Source organism: Dryobates pubescens, chromosome 6 (genome assembly GCF_014839835.1).
Source record: "Dryobates pubescens isolate bDryPub1 chromosome 6, bDryPub1.pri, whole genome shotgun sequence".
Taxonomy (NCBI): Eukaryota; Metazoa; Chordata; class Aves; order Piciformes; family Picidae; genus Dryobates; species Dryobates pubescens.
The window spans coordinates 36,692,890-36,717,048 of record NC_071617.1 but is presented as its reverse complement, the minus strand read 5'-3'; the positions used below and the strand labels follow the sequence as shown (position 1 = coordinate 36,717,048).

At 39.9% G+C, this 24,159-nt stretch overlaps 1 protein-coding gene across 1 annotated transcript in view; it reads right to left on the bottom strand.

Annotated features, from left to right (window-relative positions):
* KIF26B (kinesin family member 26B) overlaps positions 1-24,159 on the bottom strand; it is a 315,318-nt gene that overhangs the window by 186,869 nt on the left and 104,290 nt on the right. The window contains exon 4 of the mRNA XM_054162331.1: positions 1,435-1,601. Within this exon, the coding sequence (XP_054018306.1) occupies positions 1,435-1,601 (167 nt within the window). The remainder of the gene's footprint in view (positions 1-1,434; positions 1,602-24,159) is intronic.

Genomic DNA, 24,159 nt, shown 5'->3' with positions numbered 1-24,159 from the left:
TAGAAAAGCAAAACAATGAAGAACAAATGACTTAAACCATCTTCATAAATCAACTCATGCTAAAATATGTGCTAATCCCAATCTGTACTTTGGTTAGACATTACCATATGAGCACATTCAGCAATTTTAATTGAAACTGCCTGCAGTTAAACAGAAAAGGGCAGCAAATCAAGACCACTGTCATCATTCATATTTGCTATCCCAGTATCACATCTGTAAAGAAAAAATGGCAGAACTGCACCAAACAATGTTTACTGAGCCTTCTAAACAGCTACTTTTAATGATTCAGTTGTAGCATGACTGATTCGATATATGCAATCCCTAATGTTTGTAAGGAAAAACAGTAGAGGATAATCTTCCTTCCAGATTTACAGAGCCCAGCAACATTATAAATTTTCCATTTACATTTATAACAAAATAGTATCATGTAGAATTACTAACAGTTGGCACTCTAAAGGGTAGGAAGTTAATCTGAATATTCCTGAGGCATTCACTCAAAAATTCATTCCATGTTTTGAAATCCAGATCTCTCACTAGATTGGATTGGAAGTGCTGTAAAAAATTGATTAGTCCCTTGTTATTTTCTTACTTCCACATCTCTTCCCAGATTGAATCTTCTAATTATTGAAATGCATTAAAACGCAATCACTATTTCAGCTTCTTCAGTTACATAATGATTCAACTGAGCTAAAAAGATTATGTGGAAAAACCATGTTTCTGCACAGAAAAATATCTCTGTTGTTGATAATACATATTTCATTTATTAACTACTATGTCCATTTAACAAACCATTTTTACTAACAGATTAATAAAGACAGCCAGAAGATTTTTTTTCTGGAACTTTCTCTCATCTATTTTTTTTAAACACTGGTTGAATGTTCAACAGAAAGCATTCCAAGGTTGAGTTTAGACCCTCAGGTCAATTCAACAGCATGGCGTGGACAAAAACTGAAATCAGAAACCTTAACATTTGTCACCTGAAAGTGGAAATCTTGATCGTTTTCCCAGATGGAAACAAAATTCAATAAAGAAGTATGAAGGCTGCCCACCAAACAGACCCATCCACCTCCAGTTAGATCTACAATTAATTGCCTATCTCAGAAAATTACTTGGATGGGCCCTTCTCATTCAGAGATATACTGCTCCAAAAAAAGTCATGAAATTGGGTGGTATTCTGGGAGCATGATCACATCTTAACCCAAATCAAGAATTAAAGAGATATTTTACAGAAGAATTATCATCCTCATCTTACAGACAAATACATGCAGGTATATTAAACATTTTCATAGTAATTCCTGCAAGTTTGTGACAGATCTGTATCTGCGGCCACATTTTGATGTGTTCTAGTCTATCAACCCCTCTTCTTCACTACAGTCATCTCCTTTAAAAGAAATTATGTTTCAAAAGAGGGAAAATCTGAGAAGTCTCTCTTACCTGGCAAAAAATGATGCTGCCACCGAGGTGCCTGTGGATACTTCACTGGCAACATATGTGCTCTGGGAAGCAGGGAAGCTGTACAAGGAGGGTTTGTCTGCATTGTAGCGGTTCAATGCTGCTTCATTCAGGCCCTCTCGACTAGTCTCTGTCATAAGCTGAGATATCTGAAGACAGAAAAAACCCAAAAGTGTTATCAGCTAAAGCTCACTAACTGACCCCTCCTCATTCAAGTGCCTCTTGGTTGCAGATGGAACAAGAAAGCCATTTCATTCACTTTGTTGCTCTGTGAACAAGTTCATTGCTTCTGTCATGCTAATCTACAATACTTTGACTCAGCTCTAACCTTGCCCGCATTAAAACCAATGGTATCAATTTATCCCATCACTAGAAATGTTAGCAATGTCTATTGCTTTCCATCCATATGGAAAAGAAAGGTTAAACCATAATCTCTGCTTGGTTTTACCTCAGTGTACAAGACAGACAGCTTCGATATGTGTAAGATATTTAGATTTTACTTAGAAACAAAACAAACCAAACAACAACAACAAAAAGAAAGAAAGAAAGAAAAGCCAGCATGTAACAGGAGATGGAGACCAATCTCTCTGGAAATTTGGATCGTTACCACTCACTTTCACTGTCTTTCCTAAAAGGTTTTAAACATCCTATGGTTTAACATTTTCCCTCCCATTAGGAAGTTTCATCTCAGCCTTTAGTTATATAGGAACCGAAACTGAGTTCAACCAGACTTGACCCAGTTCTCCTCAAATTAACTGAAAGATCTTTATTGAGTTCAGAGGAAGCTGAGTCAGCTCTTTTGAAACACCTTCTCAAAATGTTAATATCAGCTTCTTGACTATTATTTCTGCGTGAATTTACAACAGTGTGATGTCATCTGTTGCACTCCATGCCAAGTCCTTAAAACTTCCTTTTCCTCCTTCCCTTATTTTAAGCACAAATAGCTTTTGTTCACCAAGGCATGTCACTAAAATGTTAAAAAGAAATATCCCAAATTATTGCTAACAATCATCCAAGGCATAGCTTCCCTCCACCTGCAAAAAGTTTGCAAGATGCAGTCTATCATCTGATCGGTTTCAGTTCTCATGCCTATCCTTACCACCACAATACAACAGGAATATCTTTGTGAGACACATCACAGAAGTAATTGAGATCATCCTGTGGTTCGTATTTCTACTTCTGATTTCTCTGTTTCAGTTGTTAAACATTTCAGTTAAAGACAAAGTTTACGAAGTGTGATTGTATTTGGAAGAGGGAATGACATGATATGGCAACTTTTTTTAGAGCAACTACCAAACTACCTCATCTTTTATAGAGAATTATTACCCATTCTTCTATGGCTAAGAAAACAGTCTAAGAGTTTGCCCTTATTTTACATATTTTTAGGCCAATCAGTGGTAATACTTCAAGAACAGGAATGCTAAACTAGACACTGTGTTTTATGAGGGACCAGTGAAACAGCTGACAGTGCCCCTATCATGTTAGTCACACACAGATTCCTTCTGATTTACAAACCCTCTACATTGAATGAGAAGTGCTCTCAGAAGGCTATAGCTGAAATCCTGGACTTAAATTGACTCACAGTGCTGTTAAAATACAGGAATTTAGGCTGGCTGCCAGGATACCTCCCTACATTTCCAGTATTCAGGGAAACAGACGTTTGTTCTTCAGTGTTCTGCTAACCCACATATGTCCATTTAAAACATCCCATACACTTGAATTAAGTAAACAATAATTCCTCAAATGCTCCATAATCTTTGCTAAGTCAAGTATTTATATTTGCAATGATCTAGTATAAGATTCTGCCCTAATCCTTAAAACTATTCCAAAACCAGTTTAATCATCTATCATGTTATGAACTGCTAGGCAGACAGATTCTAAAAGCATTCCCTTCAGAGCACACATGTAAATGTAACCTCGCCTTAGTCCACCAAATTCAGATATCAGAAATCAAGGATGGGTCACATCATTAATCAACTGTCAGTGCTGACTATCACCAGGAAGTGCTACTCATTTCCATTGCAACCTGACAGTAGTTAAGAAGTCAATGAGTTGCCTTATCTCAACTGCAATCACAGTTGCAATCATAACCTCCCCATCTTCTGCCAAACAAAGATTTGAAGTTCTACATATCAACTGCCACAGCCAGCGCAGCACATTTCTGTGGCTGTTAGCATGTCCCCTGAAGTTCCAAGGTGGTGAGGCTTGAGAGAGGCATTTCAGCTAACTGCAAAACAATTTGGGACACACAGAAAATAGACATCATAACATAGGTGTAAAAGTAATAACTAAATGATTTCTGCTTGTCCTGGGCTCAGCTAGGATGCAATTAATTTTCTTCACAAGAAGCTGGAATGGGCCACAACTAGGACAGCCAGCTGAACCAGCCAGTGGGGTATTGATACCTAAACATCATGCCCACTACTTAAAAGGAGGGGGCTGGCTCAGGCAGTTGCCTTGGCTGTCTGGCAGCAAAGTGTGGGCTGGAGTGGGTTAGCACATCACATTTTATCTAAGCCATGCAATATATTAAATTTTTACTATTGCTGCTATTCTTTGCATTGTTCTGTTAAACTCTCTTAACTCATAAGGTTTTGCATTTTGCCCCCAGTTTCTTTTTCCCGTCCTACTTGGGCCTTGCTGCAGATGGGCCTTAAACCACAACACCTTGATTATAGAGACTTTCAGATGATTCCTGTCTAAATCCCTAAGTCCTGTTAATGTGAACACTACAGAGCAATGAAAAGCCTCAAACTGATTATAGACATTGCCTGAAAGGCATTACTCTTGACCTTCCTCAGAAGCTGGTTAGATGTTTGGTTCGTGAGTTTGAATAACTAGTTATTAAATACAAGCACTCCAAACTAATCAAATACTTGCTTACCAAAGACAAGTGAGATTCTTTTAGAAAAAGATAAATAGAAACTATTCCCTGTCACCTATGCTCTCAGAGAGAAATAGATTTTAGTCAGCAAATAGAATGTTAACACCCTTTTAAAAATGGGGATGGAGATCTTATGAAGTCTGTGTTTAAGTCACATTTTCTTATAGAAAAATGCAAAGAAACCAGAATTAATCAAATATATTTACAAATTCTGTGTTTGTTCCACACTATCCTTAGAATGGAGAGAGAGAAATAATATGCACTTATTTTAGGAAGTGCATATAGGATGGACAGAGGCAGAATGGGATTGTTTGAATATAAATGTAGGCTTTTCAGCAGTCCTGCTATTTTGTTATGTATCCTACACAACAGCTTAAGTACTACAGGGGATGGTCAACTGTTCAAACTGCAAGCTGTGAAACATCTGTATGGTACCAATCACCAGATCCTGCTGGAGAGGCAGCACACATCATCTGTGAAAAGCAGCATTCCAGTGTAAACAGCCACGTTGGAGAGCCCTCCCAGAGTTGCTCTGGATGGACACTCATAATGGAGCATGTTGGAGTCATACAGCACCCTCATGATCCAGAGGACCCAGCACCACCTCCTGGTTTCCTTACCTCTACTGGCACACTTCCTGGGCAAAAATCCATTTCTCAGCATGAACTCTCAGAACTACATGCCAAAATGCACATACTGTCTAGTCTTGAACTCCACTGATGTCACTGTTTGCCTCAGCAGGGACACTTCTTTGTAGCAGCTTATTACAAGGATTCCAAAATGGGAACATACTTTATTTTGCTTAATACAAAGTCCAAACAATTCATGTATCCAGAGACGACTGACTTCCAGTCAGTTTTATTGCATTTCTTTTGTCTCAGATTGAAAAGCATAGAAATAATTTAAACTAATATACCAGACTGAAGAATAGGCCTTGGTGATAATCTTACTGTCTCATTTGCTCGGTTCTCTAGTCACAGGATCAATTTACCCTTTTCTCCTCTATCACAGCTCATTGAAGTTTACACAAACAAATGAGCAAAGGCACCGAGGATGTATCAAGCATTTAAGGAAAAATACAAATACTTCCAAAGAACTTAGAGGATTTCTTTTTATCCACATCTCAGTTCAAACACCATGGTTGAAAATTACATTTTGAACATGAACAAACTCAGGTCCTTTTTTGATTTGCCCCTGCCTTTTTTCTTCCCCCTCTCCTTTCCTCCCCTGCCCCAAATATTGTATGCCAGACAAGCACAGTTCACATAAATCTGCCTCTTCAGCATCACTTTCTCTCACTAGATACTGCTTCTGGATTTAAAGGAGAAAAGAAGAAATGATTCTTCAATTCATTTTACATTCTCTTCTGTGAGTACCCACATAGCACATGGAACAAGACAGATATCCCTCCCAAGGTCCCATTTTTAACTCCTGTCTCATAAAAGCAAGGCAGCCATTAACATCCTCTTTCACTGCTTTTTGACAGTATACAGCAAGAGCTCAAGATAAATTATGATTTAAATTATCTACAAGAAAAAGATTGCTCTGCAGTTAAGCCACAGCTGTGAGTCAGGCTAGATTCTCCTCTTATTCAAAGAGTCACTCTGTGTATAAGACCTGCCATCATGCAGTATGAAGCTAACTGTATTTATGTAAGGGCATTTTACAGCCAAACTCATTAATGTTTCCAAAGATCCTTACTGAGGATTCCCGAATGGCATTACTGTACAAATGGAAGTTAGCATTTATGAAAGATGTAAAACATCCTTTACTCTTGAAATAGTGAAGCATTCATGAACTTCCCCAAAATCTAGTCAACATCAGTGACTGATGAATGAACTGGATGCACAGAAATGTATGAAATGTATTCCTATCTGAAGCCAAATGTCTTCAAGTTTACTGCAAAGCAATCCTCAGCGTCCAGAGATCCTAATCTCAGGAGAGAAGTTCACTATCAAGAAGAAGCTGAAGATATAAAGTTCTCTTTCATAAACACACAGAGTCATGAATGATTTCCTTGGCAATACACTCTCAATTCAGAGCAGCACTTAATTTTTCACCCAATAAATACTAACAAAAATCACTTCCTGGCTTATTTTAGACAGCAAACATCAATGTTAAACAAGAAAAAGGCTCTTCTTAAAGATCCTTCTTTTAAAAGATTACTTGAAAGAAGCTCTAAAGGATTCTGCTCTCACAGCTTTAGCCCCACCAAAAACATTGTAAATTCTCTTAAACCTGCTCACAATCCAGAAACCCACTGGAGGGTAGAGAGGCTCTGCAGAGAGACCTCGACAGGTTGGACAGATGGGCAGAGTCCAACGGCATGAGATTTAACACATCCAAGTGCCAGGTTCTGCACATTGGCCACAACAACCCCATGCAGAGCTACAGGCTGGAGACAGAGTGGCTGGAGAGCAGTCAGGTAGAGAGGGACCTGGGGGTACTGGTTGATGGTAGGCTGAACATGAGCCTGCAGTGTGCCCAGGCAGCCAAGAGGGCCAATGGTATCCTGGCCTGCATCAGGAACAGTGTGGTCAGCAGGAGCAGGGAGGTCATTCTGCCCCTGTACACTGCACTGGTTAGGCCACACCTTGAGTACTGTGTCCAGTTCTGGGCCCCTCAGTTTAGGAAGGATGTTGACTTGCTGGAACGAGTCCAGAGAAGAGCAACAAAGTTGGTGAGGGGTTTGGAACATAAGCCCTACGAGGAGAGGCTGAGGGAGCTGGGGTTGCTTAGCCTGGAGAGGAGGAGGCTCAGGGGTGACCTTATTGCGCTCTACAACTACCTGAAGGGAGGTTGTAGACAGACGGATGTTGGTCTCTTCTCCCAGGCAGCCAGCACCAGAACAAGAGGACACAGTCTCAGGCTGCGCCAGGGGAGGTTTAGGCTGGATGTTAGGAAAAAGTTCTATACAGAGAGAGTGATTGCCCATTGGAATGGGCTGCCTGGGGAGGTGGTGGAATCATCATCATTGGAGGTGTTCAGGAGGAGACTTGATGGGGTGCTGGGTGCTATGGTTTAGTTGTTTAGTTGGGTTGGATTGGTTGATGGGTTGAACGCAATGATCTTGAAGGTCTCTTCCAACCTGGTCTATTCTATTCTATTCTATTCCATTCTATGCTATTCTATTCAATACAGGCTTAGCAGCTTAATTTCAAGTTTTCCATTACATACAATCAGGTGTTCTGGCTCTTCTAAAATACTGATTTTTTTATCTTCTGCCCAACTCCTTTTGTGTCATCAGTTCACTCTGAGTCATAACAAGAAAAGTTATTCTTCCCATTTGGCTCAGATGGTTTCTGTTCTATGGGAGTGATGAAACAAGCACTGGGAGAGGCATGTCACACTACAAGTATAGATAACCAGATCTTTCCTGAGAAGTAGGCAAGCTGGTTTTCCTAGGCTTGACCTACTCCTAACCAATTCTTAAAGACTGAGGCAAGAACTCTACATTACAAATTCATTTTGAAAACTCAAAGAAATCATCTATTTTCTTTATTCTTATATGTTTATTATTTTTTCATATTCTTTCACAATATGAGAGTTCATGACAGTGTGGTGGATTGCTGAACAAGATAAAAATCTTAAGTTTTCAGTAAGTCTCCAGCTTCCCAGTCACTACGAATTTCAGCAGAATTACATTAACTTGACTATCAGAAGTAGCATCAGAAAACAGAGCAGGAACTGACACTTCATAGAATCAGGAATGTCTTTTCCAACTAAAATGATTTTGTGTCCAACCACTATCTAACTACCAAGTCTGGCACTGAACCACATCCCTAAACACCACATTTATGTGTCTTTTAAACACCTCCAGGGATGGGGATTCAGACTTCTCTCTGCAGAGTCTATGCCAGTGTTTGATAACCCTTTCAGTGAAGTTTCTTCTAATATCCAATGTAAACCTCCCCTGGTGCAACTTGAGGCCATTTCCTTTTGTCCTGGGGAGGTTAATGAAGGAAATACTGGAGTTCTACTTCACCTTGAAAGACCTCACAACAAGGGAATGCATCGGTAAGTAGTGGGTCCTCTTCCTACAATTTGGCCATATTACCTGAGCCCCTCGGAAAATACTGAATTCATCCTTTTTGCCTAATGTGGAAGATCAGCATTAAGTTCTGTGCATCATTAATTTAAGGTATAGTAGTATTCAAAGGACAAGATGAGAGCTGGGATCTACTGTTCTCAGTGTCAAAAAGCAAAAAGAAATAAGGATAATTTGAAGTTTATCATGTTCATTTTCATAGTTTTAGTGCTATTAGGAAGGAGTTGCATGTGAAAATAGGAAAGAGAAATACACAGGAGTCAGTTTCAAATATCGTTGTTAAATACAGCTTCAAATGCTTTGAGGTAAATCTGGTAGAAGGTTTCCTGAGAGTTACCAGTAAGCTAAGTGGGACATTGGAGGTGGAGGGGTAGAGGGAAAGAGGAATCTTGTGCTGCCCACACAGCTACCAAACTAATTTTAATACATCTTTCTCAGGTCAAAAAGGAACAACTACACCATTCAATCAGAGCAGCTTCAAAGTTGTGGGGATTTGCTGAGTCGGTCACCTTTAATATGCCATGGAATACCAAGGACACACTCCACATCTGTCTCTAATCACTCACTACAAGAGAGATGACTCAAGAGAGGTTTTAGCCTTAACTGGAGTTCAGGAGCGCAGATGATAGCAAATTGAGAATACCTCCACCTCCCTACTCCCCACCCCCTCTTTTGTCTGATAAGGAAAGGGAGAGAAAGAGGGGGTGGGAAGGGAGTAGGGAGAAGGGATGGAGGTGAATCTACAAGGAAAGAAAATAATCTGGAGTCAGTTTGGAAGTAGGAGAAGTGAATTGTTTTATATATATATATATATATAAAAAATCAGTAACAGGGATGGTTTTACAAGGGAAAATATGCAAAACCAAGCCTGGATGGCCTTGTATTTCCCTGGATGTACATGGATTCAATCTTTTAGAGAAGCGTGGATGCAGCTTAGGGAGGCCAGGCCTGACCCCGTGAAAGAATCAGGAAACCAGCAGCCACTAATGTACTTTCAAGCGGGTGAGGCAGAAGAAAGAGAACAAATGGCAACAGTGTCCTATTTATAGGCTTGCTGGACAGGAAAGGGGGAGGGGAATAGACCACCCTTGACCCAGGGGACCCCTCCTCCTGGGAGGGGGAAACCAAGTCCCTTTCTGTTCACCTAGATCAGGTTTCTCTTATCCTCGGGGGGGTGGGGAGCAAGGCTCTCTCAGCCCTCCACCCAGGATGGCTGTAACCCAGCACAGTGACATTTAAGGGATTTTCCAGGACAAAATCCACCTTCAGAAAAAATAATTATTAAATGGTACAAAGTTCATGTAGCTAAGGGCACTGACAGTCTTACACCATCTTGCCATTTGATTATGACCTTTTTCTCTCATAGCAGACTACTAAGCTGCTATGGCTCAATTTGACTGGGGCCGCTAATATAGACACTATGTGAACATGACAGCAACTCATGATAGTACTTTCCTGTCAAAAGAATGTGTTCTCTGGGAAACAGGGTATGCATAATATCTGCTGTATTCAATTCTTTTCTTGGACGTGGACATACCAAATACTGCTTAGGTCACTCACTACTCATTGTGAATACTGAAACTCTAAAGAGGGATCTTGCGCCTGCTCTGCTGCTGCTTTAATCAAATTTGCACACAAAATCTGAAATATTGGTCTAACAGAAGGGGTTACTCTTAACAGCACAGATACAGTGCCTAAACACAAAGCAGTACACCTTACAAAGAGTGAAGTTTTTCAAAGAGGAAATCATTGGGATGACAAGAACGATGATCATGCTTCACATTTAACAAGGAAGAGTCAAACTATTTTGCATAAACTACTTTTATTTAAACATTAAGTAGTTACCATGACAGCACCTACAGCTTAATTGCAATCTCCAGCTTCCTGCTGTCCCAAAGATGATGACCTTTGGCTGTTGCAGCCATCTCCCATGTCCCTCTATAAACAAAACAGCTATTTAATACAATCCAGTGCACTCAGTACTGATGAAATTCTAATTTGGGCACAGGAGCATATTCTTCCATCAAAAGTGTTATGATACAGTTAGTTCCATATCACAGTCAAAAGCCCATCAAATATTTTACAACAAATAATTGAATGTCTTATGATCAGCTACTTAAAGGTTCATCCAACAGCTGATTAGATATCCAAATAATGATGATGTCTCCACTGTAAGAGCTCTCTACAACTACCTGAAGGGGGGTTGTAGTGAGGCAGAGGTTGGTCTCTTCTCCCAGGCAACCAGTACCAGAACAAGAGGACACAGTCTCAGGCTGCGTCAGGGGAGGTTTAGGCTGGAGGTTAGGAGGAAGTTTTACACAGAGAGAGTGATTGCCCACTGGAACGGGCTGCCTGAGGAGGTGGTGGGGTCGCCGTTGCTGGGGGTGTTCAGGGCAAGGCTTGACAGGATGCTTGGTTGTATGGTTTAGTTGATTAGGTGGTGTCGGATGATAGGTTGGACATGGTGATCTCGAAGGTCTCTTCCAACCTGGTTAATTCTATTCTATTCTAATTCTGCCTTACAAAAGTATTTTTAAGTTTATCCACACTCTGTTTTTCATTGTGAATAGTGATGCTGTTTTCTGAGCCATTTGGTATTCTCTCTCTTATTTTCACTCATTCACCCAGTGCACATTCTTGCCCTAGCTTTTGAATTGGATAGCAAAGCAAAACAGCCAAAGTGAATGAACTCTCCTCAAAACCAATACTGAACAACAAATGCATTGGTAACAAATATAACTGTATTACAGAACTGGAAATCTGCTTTATGAAGACTATGACAATGGTTTGTTTACTTAGTCAGCAAACTCCCATGCAGACCATTAGTTGTTAAATATAAGTTGAAGGACATTTCTAAGCAACCTCCATCACTAAGGCATGAGGGTCACAGACTCATTTTGATCTGGCTTAGCAGTAAGTTAATTTTTCCCTGTTTGCCAGTGCCCTCCTTAATTAAGTAACCTATGGAAGGAACAGTTCGCATTCTAGCTACATGAAAATGAATCAGTGAATTGACCAAGCTGCTTCTTGCTCGCTCACTTTGCACCAATACATTTATCAAGCAAAAAGGCAAAGAGAATTTTAAAAAATAGAGGAAGTGAAATTAGATTATCTGAAGCATTAAGGACAGCAAATATCTTCTGAGTGAATTCAACCCTTATACAGAAGTTGCAGATTATAGTCTGCAGTGCTTTAGTTTGAGTGACATCGCCTGCGAATTTCATTTATTGCCTGCTACTTCCTTATCAAAGTATTTTTCTGAAAAAAAAGGACTCTACCTACCATGTTATAAAATCACAACAGCTATCAATTCACCTTCCTCAATAGCCTCAATGTTTTCTGATGTCCATTTGGGATTCTGGCAGCCTCTCCTATTCCTCCCCAAGGAAGCTACAGGCAGGATTGCCATCATGAGATACAAATCTGCTCATCTTCCATACCCCAGAGCTCTGTCAGTGAGGCAGACTCCCCAGGGGCAGACCCCTGTAAAGCTGTGAGCTATCTCTTGTGAATAAAGCAGTCAAGCTAGACCCAAACACACTCTCTCATTCATGAAGCTCCACCATTCAGGTCTCTGTGGAATGAACAGCATTGTAAGGATTCCCAGGTGGCATAGTCTCACACCTTCTCTGCAAATGGAAAATAGGAAAAGCAGGAAGGAAAAAAAGTTCTGGTCTCAGTTTTGTCTCTAGGCATTTCAGCAATGCAAAAAGATACTATGCAATAACAGATACTGTACAATAAGACTTTCCTTTTGCATCAAGGAGACAACGACATGGCAATCTGTGAGGCTGAGGCTGCCACCAGTTTTCAGAAGCTTAGATTTTTAAAATCTACCTTCATAAAATTGTTAATTCTCTTAACTGCCTGTGGATCTTGCTGCTGCATTATAAATCTCTGCAGCTGCCCATCATTTATTGGAACTTTTTCTACTATAACTTTCATTTGCTATCTTGTACCATTTTACAAGAGAAAAAGCCTTTCTTTTGTGTGACTCAAAGCTGATTTCATATATCCCTATTTGGATATCACACTGAAAACCCTTGTTGCATCAGCTACCTTTTGAGACCCAAGCAGCCAGGCTAATTGCCCTGAAATAATAAGTGCATCAATGGAGAGTGTGTGGACTGTGAAAGATGAGCAGCAGCTAAATGACGTGACTGCACTTGTGAAGCTGAGGTACAAGTGTCTCTAGTCACTGTGTGCAGGACTAATATATTTATCAAAAAACAAACTTTCATTTCTCTGATTAGTTACCAACCTGCCAGCAATGTCAAGACATCATAAAAAGTTCAAATCTTACTGTAGCTGTTTCCTCATCACAAACAGCAATCTGTAAGTCATTTACCTTTCACTTGTCAGTGGACAGCAGTCCTAGAAGCTACCAGAGTGTGTCAGCATGAGGGCTTAACTTAAATGTCATTACTGACCCAGAAAACAGCTTCTCTCTGTACTAGCACAACAGTAAGCAATAAAAACATAATTAGTTTCTCCATGCACAGGTGCATGAACCAGATCACTAGTCTTTATTTAAAAGACATATGATAAAGTCCCACCACAAAGAATACATAGAATATACATAGAATAAACCAGGTTGGAAGAGACCTTCAAGATCACCGCGTCCAACCCATCAACCAATCAAACACCACCCAAACAATTAACCCACGGCACCGAGCACCCCATCAAGTCCCCTGAAAACCTCCAGTGATGGCGACTCCACCACCTCCCCAGGCAGCCCATTCCAATGTGCAATCACTCTTTCTGTATAGAAAAAATACAAAAGAGAACTATATTCACTTCCAGTATGAAAAATATCTGACAAGTTTGGATATCTGTGCTAAGATTACTGCACAAAAATATGGCATAATGCAATTTCAGCGCACACATGTAATCACTTCAAGGTCTGACCTTTTTGTGGGCTAAGACCAGTACATATCTGATGGGTCTCTTACCCAGCTGCTTGTGGACCTCCTGGGATCTAGCAATGTCTTGAATATGTTTAGGAACTAGTACCATCCTGGTGGCTTCCCCACCAGAAAGAAATTATTTGTTTCTCTATAAACTGCTGCCAAAGGGTGGATTTTATTAGTGCTGGCAGATACCACAATAATACAAATAATTTTTAACTCCTTGTGTTAGGTCATAGGACTGTCAGTAACATCTTGCATGAGTCAGTGAATCTTGCATGAGGCATGAACTTTTGTGCAAACAGAATCATGGAATGGTCTGGGTTGGAAGGAACCTCCAAAGGTCAGCTAGTCCAGCCCCCAAAGGAGCTGCTTGCAGAGAATTGACAATTTAGAAGCCAGGTATATTTTGGGAAACTTAAGCTGATAGACTGAGAAATCTTTAACTTAAAGTCTGAAGATTATTCTGTAGAACTCTTTTCTATGTGCTTGCCTGAATCATCTTCACATAAAAATAAATTGTGTAAAAGTTATTAAATACAAGTTAACCTCTGACACCATGATTGTCAATGCTGCTTCCGTAGCTTTCTCTATTGCTGCCTCAATTAAATATTAAAAACTTATAATTTGAAAAGGCTCTGAGGAGTGTCATCTACCCCAATTCATCCAAGTAGAATAAAACTTCAGGAGCACATTTAAATGCTTTGTTAAAATTCCATTTCTGAAGACAGGTCTAAAGCTCCAAGACACTCAACTCTTCTGAAAAATCCACTGAAATGTGCAGGTAACAAAGAAACCCTTAAAAAAGAAATACTGTATTCAGATCTTAGTTTCTAGTCATTAAATGATACATCCCTTTCCTCCAATTCAGTTTAGCCTAACCAATGCTACAACACATTTTCAGGTGTCTACCTGGAATTCTCATTGTCAAAAGAGCAATTTGTCTCATTTCTGAAGAAGAAAGTATCTTTACTGCTTCCTCTGTTTAGACTCCATTCCACAGGAAGAATTTAGAACTGCAAAGTACCCATCTTCTACATGAAATTTTGTCAAAAGTCACTGAAGTTGCACATATTCAGCTGAACCATTCAACTCATCATTTGCAATGCTGTCTTATTATAACCCTGGGGTTTTTCCCAAATGGTACCTGACATTGTACAAGGTTATGAATCATAGAATCACAGAGTCAACCAGGTGGGAACAGACCTTAAAGATCAAGTCCAGCTGATGACACAGTACTCAAGGTGGGGCCTAACCAGTGCTGAGGACAGGGGTACAATGACTTCCCTGCTCCTGCTGGCCACACTGTTCCTGATACAGGCCAGGATGCCGTTGAACTTTTTGGCCACCTGGGCACACCCTGGCTCATGTTCAGCCTACCATCCACCAGTACACCCCAGGTCCCTTTCTGCCTGGATGCTCTCCAGCCACTCCGACCCCGGCCTGTAGCTCTGCATGGGGTTGCTGTGGCCAATGTGTAGAACCTGGCACTTGGATGTGTTAAATTTCATGCTGTAAGACTCTGCCCATCTGTCCAGCCTGTCAAGGTCCCTCTGCAGAGCTCTCCTACCCTCTAACAGATCAACTCCTGACCCCAGCTTAGTGTCATCTGCAAATTTACTGATGATGGCCTCAATCCCTTTGTCTGGATCATCAATAAAGATATTGAACTGGATTAGGCCCAACACTGATCCCTGGGGGACATCACTAGTGACTGGCTGCCAACTGGAAGTGGCACCATTCACCACCACTCTCTGGGCCTGGCCCTCCAGCCAGTTCCTGACCCAGCACAGAGCGCTGGTGTCCAAGCCACAGGCTGACAGCTTGTCCAAAAGTCTGATATAGGGGATGGTGTCAAAGGCTTTGCTGAAGTCCAGGCAGACTACATCCACAGCCTTCCCCACATCCACCAAGTGGGTCACCTGATCATAGAAGGAGATCAAGCTGGAAGGCTCAGGTAGAGAAATAAGCTGCTGTGCTGAGTCATAACAGATATCCATGTGCATACAGCTAACCTGGGGCAAGTAACGATTTATCTTACAATCCCTTTTCTTGAACTAAGCCAAAGAAACCAAATCAAATTACCATGAATTTGCTCTAAATTGTGGACATATATTCACAATGTATTAGTAAACCATCTAAAAATTCATCAAACTGATAATGTATCTCAATCCTAAAACTTAGATTAAGCTGGGATAGCCAGAATAGGAGCCATTATACAAGGCTGAATGCAGAGATGCTCAAAAGTTACACCATATGTTCTATGTTCAGAAGGATTCAGAGTGGCTAAATGTGAACATAGGGACTGGTGATTACATAGTCCAAAAATGCAGTGAAGATGCACAGAAGTGAAAATGAGAGGTACCCAAGTTGTGTTGCAAGAAAGGCCCTTTTAGGAGACTGAGTTCCAGATGGAGAAGGCTCAGAACTGCAAGCCTTGCACTCTTATTTCATTCCCACAAGCAGAGATGTTGATACACTTTTCAGAATTCAATAGCGTATCCTTTAAAGGAAATACCTTGCAAGACTCTGACACCAGCCAGCATCTCAAATCTACAAGCATGACAATAGCACACTAGCCTTTTCCCACAGGGAAACAACATTTAGTCTCAACATCTACACTGAAAACTTCCACCTTTCCTCTGAATTGCACAAATCACGGCCTAACCCACCATCTCACAGTGTCAACAGTCATGCTGAATTACGTTGTCCTTTGGCTCTGCATAGCTCCTTTCCCTTTTCTGTCACTACTATTAATAGTCCCTTGCAGGTGTCCCTTCTTTTGAGGTACCACCACGGGAGCTGCCATGAAATCATCTCATTCCCAGGAGTCAGTATGCAGTTGCCAAATTAACAAAACAACACCACAATCAAACAAACCCAACAAACACCACCACCACCTCACACACACAAAATTAACATCCACCAAGCCGTTCTGCAAAAGCTATACATTTTCAGGAGTAACCCCTATACATTTAACAAAATTAGTGTTTCTAGTATCTGTCACAGTACATGAGCACCTGTCTTACTTTCATGTTAATAATAAAAGCATCCTACTGGGGTCTTAATCATTTTATGACAGCAATAACCGTCATTTTTAATGGGAATACATGAAAAGAATTCAAAAGGTTCCAGAAGAACCTTCAAATGAGACAAGCAGCTGGACAGAAACAATTCCTTCCTGGCCTTGAAGATGAATGCCTTAAGGCACAGATATAGTTGCTTTATTACTTCAGTTTGCATGGCTACAGCTATTCTTACCAGTCATTAAAAAACCAAACAACAAAAAAGCCACACACCCAAAAACCCACGCCACACTCAACTATAGGCATTTGACTTGGATGCTGCTTTCCTGGGGTGAATTCTGTAGGCTGATTAGGTGCCCAGTTATGTTATATTGTCTTTTGATTACTCTAAATTTAATGCTAATCAAAACAAACAAACAAAAAAAAATAAAAGGAGGCAGCATACATCCTCAGCTGAACATCGAATTTGGCTGTTGGAGCACACTGTGAACAGTTAGGAACTGTGCTTCTCTCTTCTCTAGTACCTTTTCAGTGGCACAGAGATCAACTTGTGAGCACCAGGCTACACAGTTGCTATGGTACTCTGCACAACAGGATTTATTTTCTATGCAGCACCAAACATTCTCAGTTTTTTACATATACTCTTACTCTACTTCCATTTTCCCCACTAATCATGTTTTCACCTCCCACCATTTGCTGTATTTCTATCATGTGCACACGATCTTTCCCCAGTATGTGTAATTTGTATTTTGGTCTGTAGGAACCATCATAATCCATCTTTGCTATAACAGCTTTACAGTATGAAGATCACATTTCTATGTTTCCCCTTAAGGCCCTTGTACACAGAATTTTAAACATGCTGACCACCTTTAGTTGGTCATTTAGTGCACATTCCTTTGCACATTCATTTGTGTGGATTAAAGCTGCATTTTCCAGTAAAACATGAGTATACATAGAATACATAAAATACACAGAATGAACCAGGTTGGCAGAGACCTTCAAGATCATCGCGTCCAACCCATCAACCAATCCAACACCATCTAAACAACTAACCCACGGCACCAAGCACCCCATCAAGTCTTCTCCTGAACACCTCCAATGATGGCAACTCCACCACCTCCCCAGGCAGCCCCTTCCAATGACTACATCCACAGGCCTCCCCACATCCACCAGGCGGGCATGGTCCATGCAACTTTAATGCACACAATTGTATCAGCCATTTCCTGCCTAGAAGGGTTGTAACAGACAGTCATATGCAAAGTCTTCTTGAAGAGTGCATCTTACTACCCAATGCATTTAACTTCAGAATGCAGTGCACACAGTAAGTACTGCCAACTGTTTACTTTTTCACTTATAGGTATACCTTGTGTATACTTTCACAACAAAATTTGTCCACAGTACATACACAGGATGTCCTTTCAGTTTTTGTTACAAATTGCCTGTCTCTGTAGCACACTAATCTCAGGTAGACTCAGGTTTTATGGATCATCCAAGTTTCTTGTCATTTCCATATTTTCTTCCTCCTTGGAGACTTACTATTTCCTAATTTTTACCACTAACAATTGCTAAGCTTTGTCTTTATTCCTTTATATACCCTGATCACTTTTCCTGTTATGGCAGTCTGAGAGAGAAAACAAACTACTTAGTAAACTGACAAGATCTTAACAGTCAAAAGTCAGAACGTTAAGAGAAAAGATCAGCACAGGAAAATTGTCTTGAAGTACACCGCAAAGGCTTAGAGCTACACTTAATTCTCCCTTGTAGAAGTAATCATTTCTCTGGGTTTTTTTTGGGGGGGGTGAATAGAATAGAGTAGAATAGAATAGAATAGAATAGACTAGAATAGAATAGAATAGAACAGACTAGACCAGACTAGGTTGGAAGAGACCTTCAAGATCATCGAGTCCAACCCATCCTCCAACACCATCTAACCAACTAAGCCATGGCACCAAGCACCCCATCAAGTCTCCTCCTAAGCACCTCCAATGATGGCGATTCCACCACCTCCCCAGGCAGCCCATTCCAATGGGCAATCACTGTCTCTATGATTTGTTTTTTATTATTTGGCTTTGTTTGTTTGCTGGGGGTTTTGTTGTTTGCTTTTCTATTTGTGTTTTTTTTTTAAACAACCAACCAATCACAGCAGCAATGAATAGATAGTTTCTTCTACACAGGAGAGACCCAAATAAATAAATAAATAAAGCATTGCCCCAAGGAGTCTGCACAATAAAGTAAACTGGCAAAGCACACTGCACTACAGTCTGAAAATCAACAGTTTGATATTTTTAATGAGTAAACAGCAAGATTACATTAAGTGGCCCTTTGGGAATAAAACAGTTTTGCAATGGATTTAATTAAAAGCATTTAATGACATTCAACTATAATAATGACAAATAGGATCATCATCTGAAATCATGCCTAAACTCTAATAAACCATTCTGAACTTGAATAAATATCTCATGGTTATCCTCAGATTTCATTTTGGCTTTCAGCACTCCAAAGAATTTTTATTTTCACATGAAATGGTTTGGATTTTTCTCCTTCAACTTATTTACTAGGTCGGTAATATGAAAATTGCACAAGTTGCTTTAAAATCAGCTTTTGAAGGAAGTCTTTATTCTAATAATAAATTTTTACTAGAGCACCATGGACTGGTTTTCTGCTCTACCGTGACATCCTAAAAGAAGGGAGACCAGTGACTCCAGGTCAGTGGAAGTGCAGTGGCATAATCTGCGTAACTGAAAAGAAAGGTCTCACATGTCTCTTTGGAAGGTCTACTGCAGACGTTTACTAAGCCATCTTACACGGTCGTCCATTCTAGGAAGAATGGAATGCAAGATGGGCATGAGCTGGATCCACAATGTAGAGCACTATTCCATATGCAAGATAGTAAAGAGCCATGCCTGAAACTTCTGGAACTTCACCGCTTAAGAGGGGTTCAAACATTCCCTCTTCTACAACACTAGCTTTTGCAACTCAGTGTACTCACAACTCCTTGATTTTCTTAGTATCACCAAAATGGCATCCAGTTACTAAAAGGAAAAAAGTTATGGAGTGAATTTTATTTCAGATCACAATTTATCCCAGGAATTTCTTGGAAAAACAACAGAGTGTTTCCTAGAGGAACAGAACTGGAAGAAAAACATATTACATGTGTGTACATCAATATATGCATGCACAAAGAAACCAGACCAAGAATATGTATGTGTCTGTCTCCTCAAAAAAAAATGAATATTTATGTATTAGATCAGTAAATCCTCCCTATTATGTTCAAAGACAATTCTCAAAATACTTCCCATGACTAAGCTGTTCTGTACACAATGTCATAGTGCCAGAAACCATGTAAAACAGGTGCAGATTAGTCCTGTGACCAAATCAGAGGACTAGAGCTCAAAAATACCCATTCCTATATAGTGTTCCCTACAGAGAGTGGGTTTCATGTACACAGGGTTCAATCCTATCCAACAGAAATTAGGATTATGAAAGTACAAGAAAAAAAAAAATCACTGTTTCAAAGCCCATTTTTCCAGTAGAAGGCTCCCTAGGCAGAAGCACAGCATTGTAAGAGGATGACAGGATTTTAGTATTTACTGGAACTACTTTCATTAGGAATTAAGGTGGCACAAACAACAAGGATGATATACCCTAGACTCAGAGGCTTTATAAAAGAATACATTTCAATGATGCTAAAACCTAAAAAACTTCAGGAGGTCAAGTTAAAACTTCTATAGTCTTCTCTTTCCCAAGGGCATGCTTCCAAGTAAATCACTCTAAAGCAAAGCCCCTGTTCTCAAGGTTGTTTTTTTCTTTGCAGAAAGCACAGTGGCAGCTTGTTGTAAGTGGTAAGACGTATGACCCCTGTGCAATTGATAAAAATTCCAGCTCAAGGCATGCTTCAAGATTAAAAAGGAATCAACAAGCAAAATAGTTTTAGTCAGTCTCTTCTGTTTCCAAAGTGTTTCCAAATTTTTGTGAATCCACACCAATATTGCCTCTTCCAGGCAGCACAGAGAAATCCATCATCCACATATGAAATTAGAGGTTGGCCCTTTCTCTCTTGAGTGCAACAAAAGAAAAGGGTTTTTCCCTCAACTCTTTGTAACAACTGCACAGCACCCATCTCAGGCATATCCTTCCACATTCCAGTACATCTGCTTCTTAACAGGTAAAGCAGGCAAAAATAAAGTTTCTTTGCCAAGGTTTAGCTTTTGTGCTTGAAGTATTTTCACAGTACCACAGTGTATTAGAGGTGGGACCTCAAGAGATCATCAGGTCCAACCCCCCTGCCAAAGCAGTATCACTTAGGGTAGTCTTCACAGGAAAGCATCCAGGTGAGTTTTGAAAGCCTCCAGAAAAGGAGACTCTACAACCTCCCTGGCAGCCTGTTCCAGTGCTCCAGATTCTGGATTCTTCTGTAAGAATAGGCTTCGAAGTTTCCAAAATATTACGCAGCTACCACTACAGCTCTCTTTCAGCTGAGGTTACATTATATGTTTTCTGGTAGACTTTAATTTTTCCCTACTCCATGTCTGCGCAACATTTAAAAAGTCACAGCAGCAAATTCTCTGATCATTTAAGCACAAACCATTCTCTTTCTTTGGCAGAGCTGTGGTTACTGACAGGTCCCTTTGGCTTTCTGTAATATCATCTGTGGATTTTCCAAGAAGTTACAATGAAGCATTATTATGCAACATATTTAACATGAGCACAAGACTATTAGCAGCAACAGCATTAATAAAAATCCTTTTTTCATCATGAGTGATATAAAACTGTCCACCACATAACACAGGATGAGCATGAGCAATTGGTTGTTTTCCAGTAATTCTGTTCAGCATTTGTAACTAAGCAGTTCCCTCTTGTTCTTTCAGACTCAGAAGGAAACCAAAGCAGAACAAGCCTCTCCACTGTCACACTTGAAACCACCTCTACTGGAGGTACATACAAGGAATGAGATAAGATATTCACATAACTGAACTTGGAAAAAATCTCATAAGCTACCTAACCTGCACATACACAAACCCTGTCTCAAGCCCCTTTCCAGAAATCTGGATCTAACCCTAGCTATCATCATGCCAGATTTCTGCATTCCACTTACTTTTATGTAAGAATAAAACTTTATAGCCTCGTCTCTGGCAATGTTTAAAATTATCTTTACAAAAGCTCTGATGTGCAAGACAAAATTCAGGGGAGAAGCAGAATTGCTACTAAATCCTAGCTGCAAATTGCGCTTTCTAGGCATTTAAGACTAGAGGTGAAGACCCTTGCAATGACTGACCAGGGCACAGAAAAGCTGGTAGCATGACAACTAGATTTTTCCCTTCAAAATGTCTACTTACAGAAAGCTAACTTGATATTTATTTTGTGTTTACAACTAAAAAAAAAATAGATAAACTTTAGGACACCCTCTGATGCTCTTGTAATTTGTCAGAGAAACCTGGCAGGAAAAAACCCTTAGCTGTGTTGTTCTCTGAAGTCATCTGAATAATAGTTGTATTTGTTGAAAAGGATAAATAACTTGAAAGAAAAAGAAAAGAAAAAAAGATAAAAGTCAGAAGTCTTCCACAAGCTTGCAAACTAAGCTTCAGTTAAGCCTACCTAGCATTCCAAGACTCTTTGTGGTGACTTTCACAGAAGCTGGTCCAATTGCAGACAAAGCTCTGAGCACATTTTTTCTGTCAGTTTTATCTGACTGTATGCATTTTAGAATAGAAATCTTTTTCAAAACTAGGCCTAAATTCTGCTTTTAGTAATAGCTTTGACTTTCTTGTAGTAGTAGACTTTACAGTGTAGTAGTGTAAAGACATTTCAGAATTCACATCACAGTGACACCAAACTGCACTCATTGTAGATCGATGCAGCCAGTGAAGTTACAGAAGCAACTTCAAGTGTTCATCAAGTGTAGTTCCAATCTTTAATTCTTTTTTTGCCTTTCCCATTATCCAAAAACCTGTGCATAAACTTAGCCAGTTACTTAATAAACATACATGCACACAAACCATTTTCAGAAGTATAAAATATCAAACAATTTGAGGTAAAGCAGCACAGATGCATGTATTTGACTCCAAGAGCTGTGACGACAGAAATGCTTCACTTGGGATTCCTTTCCGTACAACTCCTACCTTACACTGCAATTCACATCTACCAGCCAGACCTGAGACTTTATCGGTTTACAAAACCAAAATCCTCAGATACCTTAACAACATGGGCAACGATGATGCTGGAGCTCCCATGCCTGGAAGAGCTCCAGATGCTCCTGCTGAGATTTGCTTGTGACATTAAGTACAATCAACTCCAGCCTTGGAAGCTGAGAGAGCTCATTACCCTTCCCTTCCCCTTCAACCTTCTCAGCAGTTTTGAATTCAACTAGAGAGGTTAGGTGGGAGTAAAAGGTGAAGTTCAAAAGCTGCTGGTCAATCAGCTTTCTGCTTTCATTTGTCAGGAGGCACCATTCCAACAGACTCTTTGGCATGGAGTCAGACCAGACATGTATGGGTAAAGAAAGCTTACCCATCCACAACCCCAAAGAGAAGTTGAGTCGACTCAAGAGCACAAGACATCATATTCACTCCTATCATCACAGCTGTTCTGGCACCCTGTCCATCAGATCTTATGGAGTTGACCTTGATCTCATTCTTACCTTTATTGCAATAATATATCCATGTCTACTGCAAAACAATTATCTTTGGGTGAGACAGAAGAGTATCTGGCCCTGAACATATTTTTATCTGACAACACCCACCTCTCAAATTTGCAGTGCTCTGGAACATAGTTGGATAATCAACCACTTTAATCAAAGTCCACTGAATTAAAAAGAGCTGTCCCAACAGAGAATTTGATGCTCCATTTCTGATGCCATTTCAGAGAAAAATGAAACAATGTTTTTGCATTACATCTGTGTGGAAACACATTCCAGAGTTACACCAGCTTCCAGCTGTTTATTTCTTACTTCCCAGAAGCAAAGTATAGCATCAAATGAAAAGGATTTGTCACATTATTTTTTTCACAGTAAAGCCATTCTTCATATTTAAAAGCCCAAATCTTTTTCTAAGCAAAATCCAAGCTTAGAACAACAACAACAACAAAAAAATCCAATACTGTTCATCAATTTAATCTTAATTCTATGTCACATTTATGAAAAGCCATGTGACATATCGTGACATATCAATGGCTCAGTCAAGGAGACAATATAATTTTTTGTTTGCCTTTTTTGAATGGTATCCCTTGGAATTCTAAAGGGAAAATCCTACAGATTTGCTCTCCAATTCATTTGTCATCCCCTCCTTCCCACCTCAGATAGAATGAGCTACCCTTGGTTTCATGTATTTTTATTTTCTCTCTTGTATCAGATGTTGAACAATAGCAAGATACAGGAGAAACATCAGCCACAAGACTGAATTGTTATGCAGTGATGAAGACCAACAGGTTACTCATACGAACGATTCACCCCAAGAGAGTTTTTTGAAGCCATAAATCTTCACAGACTTGAAGTAACAAATTAAATAAAAATTTTAAAATCATTCTGAAATTCATAATACTTACATTGGACTCTGGCAATGCTGTTGAAACAGTTAGAAATTTTTGAGTTTTCACTGTTCTGCTTATCATAGGCCTCCATCCAAAACACAGCATCAGTAATCTTGTGTTTAACCTTCACCAGATTCAGGCTCCAATCTAGGCTCTCAGTCCTTCTGACACTCAAGGGTCATTTTCAGAAGAGAGGGACAAGGAGTCTAAGAGCTAAATACATCAATATCCTTTTCCCAGACAGCTCAGTTAGACCTTCACTAGAAAGCTTCAGTGGTAGTTTCAGGAATTTTAGTCCCTGGCTATACTGGATGTATC